Below are 15,658 nucleotides of genomic sequence, written 5' to 3' on the forward strand. Positions count from 1 at the left end.
GGCAACATATATGACTAGTTAATGTTTAATATAGTTGTTTCTTAGGCGTCACAAAAACGGACTCAACCAGGCACAAACCTATAGCTCACTCGTGTCAGATGGATGGATGAAGAAACATGTAACTCGAATGTTCAACTTACAAGAAATAGCGTGGGGATTTCCGGGCAAGAGAACGTTCACATTCAACAAGATTGTTCTGATGCTCAAGTTATTCGATCGTCGAATAATCAGAGTCTAAATCTACCTTAGGAGCTCGTGTCATGATAGGGTCTTTCTTGCGCACATACTGCAAGCTTTACCAGTAAATAACAATTATTTGATATTATCATCGTATGGTCCAAGGTTGATGTATCAAGTCTACTTGCTCATACATTGACTAGGAGAAGCTCACATTCCTCCTCCACCACTGGACGAAGAAATGTCACATCGATTTGCTCGGAGATGAAGTGAGAAGAACATACACATGTTGAGAAGTAAATGTCTACGCAAGATGACAACCATAATAAATTTCCCGTTATTTCATCGCTCGGATCCATGATAGCCACTTCTTACACAATTGACATCAAGACTTAGCTATTCTCTTGTGTTCATGAACAAATAAAATCTTGCGTCTTGTTTTGCTTCTTTATATTTCAAACAAAAGATGAATGGTCTTCTAAACTTCCTCTACCATGAAACTTGTGGAAAGGTTTGTCATGTTTACTTATGACAAGAGTTGGTTTCCTTCTTTATATCTGAAACAAGAGATAAATGTAAACTTCCACTACCATGAAACTTCTGGAATGCTTGTCATGTTTAGTGTCCCATGGTGTCGACCTACAAAAGAAGGGATGTAATAGAGAGAGCAACTGAAGGCAGTTAAGAAGCAAGCATAAGAGCATTCAGTCTATAGCAACCATCAGTTTCTTATAATCTCATGTTATATAGAATATTCTAGCAATGTATTAGGCCACTCTTTTTCTTGAATCATGTTCTTGTTGTTCCTCACAGAATTGTGGTTAAATTAGGTAACATAATTAAGATTGAAGAAGACTTTATTCTAAACAATAAACATGGGATGGGGGAGAGTTTTCCACCTGCTCTGGTAAATTGTAGTTTTCCTTTTTGCAGAAAGCAAAAAACGAAAACATAGCAGACACCAAATGTGGAACTAATCATGGTAAAAACACCCACATGAAGAATTTGCCTCCAATCTCAAGTTCTCCAGGGGTTTTGGCCTCATGGAGCAGAGAATTGATTGCATGAACTGTGGGCAGGTGTTGAAGGTGCCAAGATAAGTGTGGCTTCTCATCCCAAGAGAACAACCATATTGCCTGTCTTCTCTTTCTGTAAGAATGATGGTAGGGAGTCCACAAATCATTATAACAAACTTCAATCAGTTCCATATTCTTACTTAGCACATGAAGGGGCCCAAGTTATGCTTGATCCAAAACAAGATGAGGAAAAGTCATCGAGGCTTCCCGCAACGTCGTCTCATTTCTTCTTCCCGCAAAGTCGTCGAGGCTCCACACGGATGAGGAAAAGTCGTCGCCTCAGACAAGGAGAAGGCAACATCTCATCTACGACGCCTGGCGGTAGAGGGCGACGACGGATCGATATCGTTGAGGGAGAGCGACGCCGAATCTCCATATTTTCCCTTTTCTTCTCCTTCTCCCTCTTCTTCCTTCTCCCTCGGTTAATACCTACGAGACAACGACGATCTCACTAATCAATTTCGTGTGGTAATAAGACGAAAACAATCCCAATCGACGGTATCACCAAGTAGCGAGCGGTCCGTATACTAGTCTACTGGCGAATCAATACGTACCGCTAGATACGAGCGATATGATTCGAAATTAAAAATCTTGAATGGAACAACCAATAGAAGATGGAAAACCAAACTACCATTAAAGATAAGATCTATATTTGATGTGTGCTTGTGAGCATATCTAATAAGGTTTTTAGTTTCAGGTATAGGCATACCATGTGTCAATGTACCAGTGCACGACGAGTTCAAAAAAAAACTGAAAAGAAACTGAAAAATTATAAAGTTACTATCTGATACAAGTCCTATACCGAGCGATGCAAATGCTGCACTGAGTGTATTGAACAGTAGAAGTCCCGTATCAGTTGGTACATGTCCTGTACAGAGCATACTATTTGGTTTATCCTGATTTACATGTCAGGAAGCTGTCAAACTGATAAAATCCTCCTATACCAAACCAGAGCGAACGGTTTTGTAAACCTTGACATACAACACCAAAATGAACTTGTTGTTTATACAAAATGCAGATAAAAATTTAGAGCAGGTAGACTGATAGTAGTTTCAAATTTAAAAGTAAAAGAGACCCTTGTGCTGGAAAGTCGTACCAATGTTGTGAACATTGAAGTGCTGAATAGATGTGAAGATCATAGAACAAGAGTATAACAGTTTTTTTTTCTTTTTTGTTTCAGCAACATAGAAAACATTGGTCCATCAAAAAGAAGAGAATTTGAAACATCGGATATCAAAAGCACAAGAACCATCGATAACATCTAAAAAAACTCCAGCTCTGCAGTCATGGAGGTTGAACTTTCTTCAGTAAAAGAATATGGAAGAGATGAATGAAATTTTGTTCAGATATGAAGCCTTCAACGAAGCCTCAAGCAAGGTTATTTTAACAAGCTAGGGACAATAACAAATTGGAACTTGGATATGAGGTCAGGCCATGTCATGAGAAGAGCTGCACATTTCTAATTTCTGACCAATGAAAACAACTGAAAATGCAGTTGGCCAACGGAAATAAAGAAAAAGTGAGAAACTTTTGCATGTAATAGCAAAGTTTTGGAATAACCTCCTACAGTAGCTTCAGCTTCTGACCCCGCAAGCCATTCCAAAAATCACGAGCGCTCATTGCCTTCTTTCCTGGAGGCTGGAGCTCCAGTATCTGGTAAAGTTAACAGCAAAAGGATCATCAGATAATGGTTTACCAAACAAAGGTTCAAATGTGAAGTGTGAACGTGTAATAGAGAGAGAGAGACCTCAAGCCAAGAATGTCCGGCACATGGAACCAACAATGCACTTCCAACAAAAGTTATCTCATCTCTGCTTTCCTTTGAGCCAGAAGCATCAGAAACCCTTGTGGTGATGATTTTTATCTCAAGATCATTGGGATGACCATTCATGTCAATGACTTGAAATTTGGCCCGAGTTCCTGGCCACCCTGCAAATGCCCGTACCTGGAGAAGTGTATCGTAGTCACTAATACAGATGTACTGAAACTCATCATATTTACCTTGCCATGTTTACCTGTGAATGAAATCCATGAGAAGTGGATTCATAATCACTTATAAATATGTACACATCAACTTTACCTTGTTATGTATCACTTTAGCTTCTTGGTCAAATGATAGCCATGATTCATCATTGCTTAACTATAAAAAGGAAATAAAGGATGAGGTATCACTGTGTGTAATGTAAGGACATTCTAAAATTACTAACTTCAATAGAGATACCTCAGCAAAGGTATTAAACAGAAACTAAAGAGTTAAGCCTTAAATTAATATCAAGCTTGACTATTTATTATATCAAAAGAGAGCCAAAAACTAATGTCAAACAGCTTTTGCATTTTTATTTCTTAAACTTCATAAATAACCAACCAAAGCTTTTTGAAAATTTATTTCAGATGATCTGAAGATAATATAAGGTAACCTAGATCTTTATAAAAATTAATTTATGGTTGCCAGCACAAAGTTGGTTTACTTGCTTCACCATACTGGGTAGTATCAACAGCTACTATCTATAACAGTTCCTTATACATTTATCTTTTAGCCTCTTCGTGGCTTGTTTGACTCTTTGACCTAATTGTATCTAACATAGAACCATGTTAACCAAGATGGATGATGATATCCACTTTTCGTGTCTTCTTCTTTATTTCATTCAAATACTTTCATCTCTTACCAATTATCCCCCTCAATTAAGCTTTCTGAACCTTAGATTCACTTATGGGAGCCTTCCTTACAGTCTTCTTTTTGCTGACAAAGCACCTTCAAACTTCTGACATTGCAGTTTTTGCATCTAAAAATGTCACAGTTTGGTATTTGTATTGGTCATAATCTGCTGCAGCTTTTGCATGTAATAATTCAGGAAAATGTCACTTTTATAAATTTGTATATCAACATTGATTTTAACACCAAGATTTGTATCTGAATGTATATATGGCTCCATAGATTTGCTGCACCTCCTCTATATTCAAATTATTGACCATGATGTTTACCCATCAACAGGGTTTTCTGATGTGCTATTTATCAGAAAAATTTTCTTCCCTGGAAACATCATTGATGAATATTACATGCAGATCCAAGCCTAATAAGCTGACCCAAAATGAACCTTTTGAAACAAAATCAACTTTCCATTTCCTATTCCAAAGGCTTGCTAAAAATCAACCAAAAATCAAATCTGAAACAAAATAAAAAAAAAGCAATTTGATTGCTTAAGCCATCAACTTTCATTTCCACCCTTCATTACCTTTGGAGCCATAGTAGCTTTAGTGTGATCTTGTGGTTGTGCTTTCAATCTTGCAGTTCCATCAAATATAGATGGAAGTTTGCGAAGAAGAATTGTTGAACCTATAAAAGCCAAGAAAATGCAAATGCCTTAAAATGTTGAAAAGGAATTACCAAGTTTGTAGAACTTAAATGCAAGCTGTTAAGCTTTCATGTGGTTTTTCATACTATGACTCGGTAGAAGTGCATCTATGCAAGAGAGAAGTTAAGATACAAGATTTAGTGTCACAAAACCAACTAAAACACAAAAGAAATTTGGATTTTAATCTGTTAGTAACAGCTTAAACATAATAATTTATGAAAGGAGACATTACAGACAAGAAATATAAAGCATGCTAGGACCTTTTCTTGTTGTCATTGAAGACTCCTTGCATGCATATTGTAGTGTTTGGGACTTATGGACAAAGATCCAATATTTTAGAGATAACAAAGCAGATCGTGTATAAAATAATAATAAATTACGGATCAATATAGAGTTTGACTTTAAGGTAGATGATGTCTCATCAGAACAACTATTGAAAAAAGGAACTGCTACTCAATCAGACATGATAAAGCATCTAAAACAAATTAAATAAGCAATGTTAACAGGACAAAGAAATAAGAAATGAAAAAATGGACAGGAAAGACGAGAGAGCATTTGAAGTTTTGCTATGTAGTGCAATCAACAATATCAGCGCAAGAGAAAGATAGTTACATTTAAAGAAAGCTATTATTAGTTTAGAAATTAGGCTATTCTAGACTCAAATGGCATCCCAGAACAATAAATCAGACACCATTTGGTAATATACCATTGACAGCTATTTTTTACATTTAAGATTTCAAGGCTCAAGGCCTTGAAATGCAGGATTTAAGGTTTGTCTCACAGGGATAAAGAAAAGGCAGGCTTCTCTCGAAGATTCTCAGTCCAAGACAACAAGAAACCAGACAGTGGGTATGCCTCTTTCCTACTCTACTTGGTTCCCCTTTTTTTAGAGGGTACTGAGTAGCATAGTACTGGTCAGTGCTAGTACCTATGATATTTGAATTATCCGATCACCCTATTGGACTCGTGTTCACACAATTGTACATGGGTGTTGGTAGGGGGAATGTATTGAACTCAGAAAAAATAGGCTGGGCTCAGATGATTTAAACTGGAATCAGCTAGTCCAGTGAAGAAGAGATGGAGAAGCTTCCATCCTGTTGATGCTAACCACCAGTTGCTTGTTATGCTGAGAGAGACCAAGAGAAAAGATGGGTATGAATACCCTTGATCTAGGATTTCATAACTAGATGGATCCTCTATTCCTCTGCACTAAATTACACCTTACGAGTACACATGAGGCATTAGCTAGTAAATAAAAGAAAGAGAAGAAAAGAAGATAGAAAGATTTTAGTTTTAATAACTTGTTTAGCTTTAGAAGATACAATAGACATGAGGCTGCTCTGTAAACGCACTAGAAAGAAGGAATATGAAATTTCTACATTTGCAAACAATTAGATATATTCCTGATAGAAGATAAAATGACAGAAAATTGTTCTAGTTGTAATAGATGTGTTCAAACAAAACCTATAAGTGTCATGAATAAATGAGATGAGTTGATTAAGACATGTTGAGAGAGATAGAGGTAAATTGAAAAAGAAAAAGAAAACAATAAGAATGTAATGAAAAAGAAAACAATAAGATAAAACGTCGGTTTCGTAAAATCTTCATACGATTTAAACCGATCTCGGAAGGTGTTTAACTTTAAAACGTTTGCAAGAATGTAATGAGCAAAGTAAGTAAATCAGTTTACAATATGAGAATTAAAAGCAGAACAAGAATGCAAACCGATTTATAGTGGTTCAGTTGTCATGACCTACATCCACTCCACTGATTCCTCTTCCGTCGAAGCCACCGGCATCCACTATCGGTCTTCCTTCAATAGGCGAAGACCAACCACCTTTTACACCCCTCTTCTCGTTTTCACAGGTTTAGGAGACAACCTTTACAAGCACTCACTCCTCCTAAACAGAATTCTAAACTTAAACTAGAGGACGGGATCTCTCAAGTAATTGCAACAGCGTTTTCCCACTTTTAAGCTCTCTGTGCACCAGGGATGAGAGGGATATTTATAGGCCTCAAGTTGATTCAAACTTAGAGCCTAAAAATGTCTCATCCCGGGTTTCCCGAGTCCTAGCGGTACCACCGCCTGTGCTGGGAGGTACCATCGCCTGCAGCACTGTCACTGGGCGATACCACCACCCAGTCCGGCGGTACCACCGCTTAGTAGACTATGTCTGGGCGATACCACCACCCAGATTGACGGTACCACCGCCTGACACAGTCTCGGAGACTGTGCCATGACGATGCCACCTGTTGGGTCACTATTTGGGCCTTTCATTGGGCCCAACACAATCCATACATGGGCCCAACTGGTCCTTAATTGGGTTGGCCCAATTCCAATCCTAATTATGTGCTAACTACGAAATTTAAGACATTTACTAAGCTAAACAAGTCCGTAAGTCTAGGTTTCTTCCTGCGAGCTTCCGGCGATCTTCCGGCGAACTTCCGACGATCTCTCGGCAATGTTCCAACGGACTCCCGGTAAGCTCCTGGACTTCACGATGATCTTCTTAGCGAGTTCCAACGAGTTTCTTTGGCAAGCTCCTGGACTTCTCGATCAATTCCGACAGAACTTCCGACGAATGTCCGGACTTCCAACGAACTCTCGAACTCCCAAGGAAATCTCGTTCTTGACTCCGGGACTTCATTTTGCTTTATGTCTTGCTATCGTAGTTAATCCTGCACACATAAAACCTACTTCGATCTAGACAATTATTATAAAGCAAATCAAGTGTTGTCCGGCATGTCATTGGTTTATCGGCGCTTCGTCCGAATCTTCGGCGTATCGCCCTCTCTTACGGCCTATTGCCCAATCGGCCAGTTGACCTCCGCAACTTCGATTTACTTAGCGTAATTTCCGCTCTTCTTGGCCCGATGCCCGAACTCATGGCCCAAAGCCTTCTGCAGATACGTCGACCGATCCTTCGGCTCGACGTCTAATCTTCTAACATATTTTTCTCCGGCCCAACATGATTCTTCCTGCTTTAATTGTCTCACCCTAATCGAAGCATCCTACGTCACTCAAAACGCAGATCAAATCATAAACACTATCAATTGGTTTCATTATCAAAATTCGAGATTCAACAATCTCTCCCTTTTTTATGATGACAACCAATTGATGACGGAGTTTAAACAAACTCCCCCTATCAATATGTCATATTGATAGAACTCTTGGATTCAAAAATCCAAGCAACATGTTATCATAAACTTATGCATAACATCATACTTCTCCCCCTTTGTCATCAACAAAAAGGAGAAATGCAACTATCAAGTTTTTAGACATACAAGTTCAAATCATTGTAAAATAAATATAATCTCCAATTTTATCATCATGCAAGCTAGTAATTTTCTTCTCTTTTGAGAAGTGCAATTTTTTGCTTCCTTGGCAAAGCGCAAGCTAGCAAAATTTTACATCATTTTACATGAAAGCTAGCAAAAATTTTGAGTTTTGCAAGTTTGTAAATTTTGCTAGATGTACAAGTTAGTATGTTTTGCTTCTTGAGATAGGTAAGATATCACTTCTTAGTGATGTTCAAGATAGTAAGTTCTACATCATGCAAGCTAGTGAATTTTACAATATTTTAGAACATGCAAACTAACAAATTTATATCATTTTAGATTATGCAAGCTAGCAATTTTACACATATGAAAGTTAGCAAAATTTTATATCTTTTAAGAAGCGAAAGATAGACTATTTTTACATCTTCTTGAAATGTGTAACTTAGCAAACATTATTTCTCTTGAGATTTACAAGATAGTACTTCTTGCTTTTCTTTTGAAATGAGCAGCAAGCTAGCAAGTTTGCCTCTTTTCATGATGTGCACGCTAGCAATTCTTTCTCCCCCTTTATCATTGGCAAAAAGAGGGGAATAATAATACAATAGTATAATTCATTTCCCTTTACTACAATCTTCAAATCATGACAAGGATAAATAACAAAGATGAAAAATCAAGTCATAAATGTCAAAACAATTTTTCATCATGAATATTTTATCATTGCATGCACAAATCATCATTCATAATTACATCAATTTTCCAATCATTATTTCAATCATAAAAAATAAGAGATCAAGTCCAAACTTCGAGAAATCAAGATCATGACCTAAAAAATGTATAAAAATAATTTATGCATTTGGGAGCTATAACATGCCTAAGTTTATCATTCAAGCTAGCAAATTTGATTCTCTTGAGATGCTAGCTATTTTCTTTCCCCCTTTTATCATTGTAAATAAGAAAAAAAAAGGGAAGAACATAATGGTGTAAATGTTTAAGTCATCATAAAAATACAAAGGTGTCACATGAAAATCATGACATGAAAGATATTAATATCAAATCATAAATATCACAAGGCATGATTTATTTCAACAAATCTCTTCCTTTTATAAATGGCAAAAAGAAACATAGGAGATCAAATGATATAATATCTTGATTCATGCATAAGAAATCTCAAGTTATAAATCTCTTAAAATCAAGATAAAGCTCATTCAAATTCAAATCGTTAAATCATCAAAATTACTTTTAAGATATTCAAAATAACATAAACAATTTTATCAATCTCTTAGTGAAAAATCGATAAGATAGAGAAAAAAAAAATTTCAAGAAAAATGCTTTTCTCTTTTTAGTTGTTTCAATTCATGTGATTTATTTTATAGAAGTATGTCTTTTTCATTTATGCCAAATAAAAACATGCATCAACGTTTAAAACCGAAAAGGAACTTTTATTACGGCAAAGATCGATAATCCATAAATCATAAAAATTATCATGCATAATTTCGAAATATAAACTTATTAAGCATGATCATTATACATCACTACTTTGGGCATGAAATCAAAACATGGTTTCAAGTTTTCAAGGTATAACATTCATAATTTCAAATTATAAACTCATTAAGCATGATATCATTAAACATGATTTCATAAAGTATTTTCAATCAAAATCAAAAATCATCAATTTAGATACACATTATTTTTTCTTAAAAACATACATAGGATTAGATTTAAATCTAATATTTTGTCGTATTTTCATAAAGCATGCAATTATCATTCTCATTTTCAAAATTAGCTAGAAAAGGAAAAGCATGATCCCCTTTTATTTATTTATTTATATTTTATATTTTATATACTAATTTAAAAGCAACATATGAAATGCATCAAGTAATTTCAAAATAAACTAAGGGGGTTTTGTTTGAGTATTTTACCTCATTGTCGAGAGTCACCAAAGCGAAGTTTGTTGTTTCGTCTTCATCGGTTTACTCCTCTTCTTCGGAGGTACTCGTTTCGTCCTAAAGTGCTTTCTTCTTCTTGCGTTCATAGCAAGTAGTTGCATTCTTTTTAAGTTTGTTTTTATTCTTTGATTCTTGTTTTAAGAGTTTTTTAAGATTTATTGTGAGAAGTTCAAGGTCATCATCATCATCACTTGAGTCATCACTCGAGTGGTATTCTATTGTTCGAAGTGTCAAATCCTTCCTGTTCTTTGGAAGGTGGTTCTCATGTTCGTCAAGTGCATCATGAGTTATTTCATAGGTCATGAAGGACCCGATAAATTCTTCAAGTGAAAATTTATTTAAATCCTTTATTCTTGTATTGCTGTTACTTTTGATTCCCAATTTTTAGAAAGAGATATTAAGATCTTATTAACGAGTTCAAAATTCGAAAAACTTTTACCAAGAGCTTTTAAACCATTGACGACATCCGTAAAATGGGTGTACATGTCAACAACGGTTTCGCTTGGCTTCATTCGAAAAAGTTCAAAATCATGCATTAACAGATTGACTTTAGACTCTTTAACTATATTCGTGCCTTCGTGTGTGATTTCAAGAGTGTGCCAAATATCAAAAGTCATTTCACACATAGAAATTCGATTAAATTCATTTTTGTCTAAAGTGCAAAATAAGACATTCATAGCCTTTGCATTTAAAGAAAAAGTCTTCTTCTCCAACTTATTCCAATCGTTCATTGGAAGAGAAGAATTTTGAAAACTAAATTTGTTTATATTCCATAAATCGAGATTCAACAAAGAAAGAAAACTCTCATTCGAGTTTTTCAATATTTGAAGTCCGTCTCATTGAACATGAGAGAACGAATGAGAGAGTGACCCTTTTAAAAACCGAAAAGAGTCATTTCTCTTTAGGTGTTAAACCAAACGAGAAAAACATGGCTCTGATACCAATTGTTAAGAACGATTCGGCACTAACAGGGGGGGTGAATTAGTGCAGCGGTAAAAACGTCGGTTTCATAAAATCTTCGTACGATTAAAATCGATCTCGGAAGGTGTTTAACTTTAAAACGTTTGCAAGAATGTAACGAGCAAAGTAAATCAATTTGCAATATGAGAATTAAAAACAGAACAAGAATGCAAACCGATTTATAGTGGTTCGGTCGTCGTGACCTACATCCACTCCACTGATTCCTCTTCCGTCGAAGCCACCGGCATCCACTATCAGTCTTCCTTCAATAGGCGAAGACCAACCACCTTTTACACCTCTCTTCCCCTTTTCACAAGTTTAGGAGACAACCTTTACAAGCACTCACTCCTCCTAAACAAAATTCTAAACTTAGACTAGAGGAGGGTATCTCTCAAGTGATTGCAACAGCGTTATCCCACTTTTAAGCTCTCTATGCTTGTGTAAGTTAACCAGGGATGAGAGGGATATTTATAGGCCTCAAGTTGATTCAAACTTGGAACCTAAAACTGTCTCATCCCGGGTTTCCCAGGTCCTAGCGGTACCACCGCCTGCAGCACTGTCGCTGGGCAGTACCATCGCCTAGGAGACTATGTCTGAGCGATACCACCGCCCAGACTGGTGATACCACCGCCTGACACAGTCTCGGAGACTGTGCCACGACGGTGCCACCTGTTGGGTCATTGTTTGGGCCTTTCATTGGGCCCAACACAGTCCATACATGAGCCCAACTGGTCCCTAATTGAGTTGGCCCAATTCCAATCCTAATTATGTGCTAACTACGAAATTTAAGACATTTACTAAGCTAAACAAGTCCGTAAGTCTAGGTTTCTTCCAGCGAGCTTCCGACAATCTTTCGGCGAACTTCCGACGATCTCTCGGCAATGTTCCAGCGGACTCCCGGCAAGCTCCTAGACTTCACGACGATCTTCTTGGCGAGTTCCAACAAGCTTTTTTGGCAAGCTCCTGGACTTCTCGGTCAATTCTAGCAGAACTTCCGACGAACTCTTGAACTCCCAAGGAAATCGCGTTCTTGACTCCGGGACTTCATTTTGCTTTATGTCTTTCTATCGTAGTTAATCCTGTACATATAAAACCTACTTCAATCTAGACAATTATTACAAAGCAAATCAAGTTTTGTCCAGCATGTCATTGGTTTATCGGCGCTTCGTCCGAATCTTCGGCGCATCGCCCTCTCTTGCAGCCTATTGCTCAATCAACCAGTTGACCTCCGCAACTCCAATTTACTTGGCGTAATTTTCACTCTTCTTGGCCCGATGCCCGAACTCATGGCTCGAAGCCTTCTGCCAATATGTCGACCGATCCTTCGGCTCGACGTCCAATCTTCTGACATGTTTTTCTCCGGCCCTACATGATTCTTCCTGTTTTAATTGTCTCACCCTGATCGAAGCATCCTGCGTCACTCAAAACGCAAATCAAATCATAAACACTATCAATTGGTTTCATCATCAAAATCCGAGATTCAACAATTTAAAATAAAAATATCTGGCTAAATCATGTAGATACAATTGGCTCGTACAAATGTTGATTAAAAAAGACATAGTTAACTTATACTTCTTACTCTTTATCCTTTGTATTAAACAACAAATGTGGTTCACGAATTCGTACTAGTACCTTCCATTTTCTTTAACATTAAATCGTCATCATTCTTTATTATGTTTAGTTATTAAACAAATGTAGTTTGGGATCGATAAGTTAGTGATGCTGCTTAATTACCATGAGTTCATGTTCTCTAAATGCAATTAAAACTCAAGAAGCCATTGCATCCTGATTTTCCAATTTCAGGATTTGCCAAATCGATGAGCTTGCATGCCATGACCATACAATAACACCGGATCTTCCAGACAAAGCAATTTTAATACGATAGAGTACAGAAATAACCAAAAGAAAGAAGTTCATATTAAATTCTGAAATGGAAACAAAAGTTAGGGCAGACATGTGTACCTATGTTAAATAACGTTGCAAGCAACTCTGGTGCCTACAGTCAAGACAAAATAACTTTGATTGAAATTTTGAAAAATTTCCATAAGAATTTCGACACTAGATACCCAATCAACATGATCTTGAATATAAATCTAAAGTATCTGAAACATGCATGTCATTAAATAATAATATTATGAACCAGCAGTGTTTCTGTGCATTGGTCCAATCAATTTTACAGATTGAAATAAAATATTATTCTGTTTTTCTTCCCAAGAATTTCTTCCTTAAATTGGATTTGTTATATCTCATAAATATAATGTTTCTTTTTTTTATAGACATGATGCCAACTTCCATATCATCTAAACACTTCTCCCCTAAATTCACATTGCCATCAACGACTACTGTTTATATACCTCATGTGAGAATTAAATTGACCGACTTTGACACCTAGCTTAATTCAACTTCTTAAAGGATTCACATGACAATTTAATCATCTCTTAACAGCTGTGCATAACTTTTGCTCTCCAATAACTCTTATATAGTATAAAAAGCTTGCATGATAACAGTCTTGTAGCAAGTCAGACCTACAGCATAAAAATGCACAAGATGGTAGAATGGATCATAGTATTATTTATTAGGATTTACAAGCACAAGCTTTATTATTTTATTTTAATCAACAGTTGCTTTTACTGAATCAGAAACTGCTTGTCATACTAGAATTATATTTGAGCAATAGGTTCCTTTTGAAACTAGCATTTCATTTGAGCAATAATGTCTTTCAACTTAATAAGACTATGCAAGTGCAAAACATTTGAGCAATAATTTCTTTAACTTAACGAATAATGACCCTTTGAGCTATAATTTCATATGACCCTTCTTATTTGAAAATACATCATTATTGTTAAGTTCTTCCTTTGAACATTGTCAAGGTCAATACTAAGAAGTCATGAGAAAAAAAATTTTGTTTATACCATGATCTTTTGTAAATCAAAGATCCCTAACTTCATAAACATTTGACTCAAACTGAAGTCATTGCTCATGGTTACTACCATAATCCACAGTAAAATGAAATCTGTACTCTCATAAGCCTTTGGCTCAAACTGTAGTCCTCCCTCATAACCCTTATATCTTTTGCACCTGCTATATTATCCAAATTAATCACAATGATGTTCTCAAATTGGTAAGATGCAACAACAGCACATCCCCAAGATAACAATATGTTAATTCACCACATACCAATTTAAATAAACCTCCTATGATAAATGATCATGACTTAAATTTGGCTGGCACATGCCATGCCAGTAACATGCTAGCTTAGTATAGCATTCTTCACATCAAGGTTTAAAATTTCGTACCGTACCAGTGTATCAAGCTTTGCTATGTATAGTACATCGTACCAAGTGGTACGCCAGGGTGTACCAAGCGGTACGCCTATATATCACATATTACAATACCGAATGATACCGTCTTGTCACGGACATAGCTAGAATTGCCTGAGTCGTGAGGCACCCTTTGGGCAAAGTCACGGACTTAGCTGGAGTTGCCTAAGTCGTAAAGCACCCTTGCGCCAACTCCTCGGACGTAGCTGATATTGCGTAAGTCATGAGACACTTTTGCAACATATACGTCCGTAAAGGGTCAGCTTAATTGCAACCTCGTACAAGTCCCAAAGGACCTGTAAAACAAAAAGATGATTAGTTTGAAAACGAGCGAGGGACAAGTCCCGACGTCTCGCGAAGAGGGAAGCTTTACAAGCAATTCAGCGAGCACCTTGAGTGCAAGAGAGAAAAGAGAGGAAGGAGAAAACAGGGACTATAGAGGGTTGCACGAACAGTTGCAAGTCCGCAAACAACTGCTCACCGGGTGTCGGGTACAAAGGTAAGTTCCCATTAAGTTAACGTGCGAACTTGTGAAGATTGTTTAACGCCCAACACTACCCCGAAGCCCCATTACCCCTGGTGCCACCCGGGGGTTTCCAGGGTGCTGAGATGGCTAACGTTTTGCGTGAGGGTGCGGTCTACAGAAAACAGGTCATGGAACGCGAAAACTAAGCCATTTTGGGGCAGTTTGGCCCGACGCGACGAGCGATCGCATTGTAGCACTACCTATCGTTGCTTACATTTTTCAAGCAAAACCAACGGTTCGTTGAACAAAGTTGTTGCGGGTGCGTGATGACCGTTCGTGACAATCTCCCTCACTTACTATCGATGCCCTCATCGACGCTTGTTGATAGTTTTTTATGACTACTGCTTCATGTCGTAGGGCATCTTCGAGCTCCCAACTGGCTTCGGTTCGGGGAAGCTTTCGCCACTTCACCAAGTACTCGATCTGCTCAACTCCATTTGGTAGCTTTATCTTGCGATCCGCTAAAATGGTTTCAATTCACTTCTCGTAGGAGGCTCTGGTTGGGGGTAGCCGAGTTGGAACACTTCGGGAAGCATCTTGCGGATCTGAATGAGAGACTTTTAAATTGCTAGCGTGAAAAACATTATGAATTTTGAGCCATGCCAGTAGTTGCAACTTATAGGAGATGTTGCCGACCCTACTGATAATTGGGAAGGGTCATTCATACTTGCGCACCAATCCTTTGTGTACTTTGTGCCTAAAGAATTGGAGTGATGCTGGTTGGAGCTTCACCAACACCAAATCGCCGACTTTGAACTCTTGCAGTCGCCTTTCTAAGTCTGCCAACTTCTTCAATTTTTTTGTCGCCTTCTCTAAGTAAGCCCACGCAATATCTGCATTTCGGTGCCATTATTTTGCAAAGTGATATGTTGATGGACTACTCCCAGTATACCCGATAGCCAAGGTGTGAGGAGTCGACGGTTGTCCTATAATGATCTCGAAGGGGCTCTTGTTGGACGTAGAGCTCCGCTACAAGTTGTAGGAGAATTGGACTATGTCCAACAGCTTCACCCAATCTCGT

The 15,658-nt window shown here is 37.4% G+C and overlaps 1 protein-coding gene across 3 annotated transcripts in view; it reads right to left on the bottom strand.

Moving 5' to 3' along the window:
• Positions 1–527: 527 nt before the first annotated feature.
• The window catches only part of LOC135581712 (uncharacterized), a 47,378-nt gene continuing 32,247 nt past the window's right edge, over positions 528–15,658 (bottom strand). Inside the window, exons 7-12 of one of the 3 annotated variants that reach the window (XM_065131761.1) lie at positions 12,754–12,787; positions 4,487–4,587; positions 3,334–3,393; positions 3,001–3,198; positions 2,814–2,906; positions 528–816 (exon numbers count right to left, since the gene is read on the bottom strand). In XM_065131761.1, coding sequence (XP_064987833.1) covers positions 2,817–2,906; positions 3,001–3,198; positions 3,334–3,393; positions 4,487–4,587; positions 12,754–12,787 — 483 coding nt within the window. In that variant the 3' untranslated portion in view covers positions 528–816; positions 2,814–2,816. Of the gene's footprint in view, positions 817–902; positions 1,683–2,813; positions 2,907–3,000; positions 3,199–3,333; positions 3,394–4,486; positions 4,588–12,753; positions 12,788–15,658 lie in introns of those variants that run through there. The other 2 variants (XM_065131760.1, XM_065131762.1) reach the window with 2 other exon arrangements.

This window comes from Musa acuminata, chromosome BXJ2-11, assembly GCF_036884655.1.
Source record: "Musa acuminata AAA Group cultivar baxijiao chromosome BXJ2-11, Cavendish_Baxijiao_AAA, whole genome shotgun sequence".
NCBI lineage: Eukaryota > Viridiplantae > Streptophyta > Magnoliopsida > Zingiberales > Musaceae > Musa > Musa acuminata.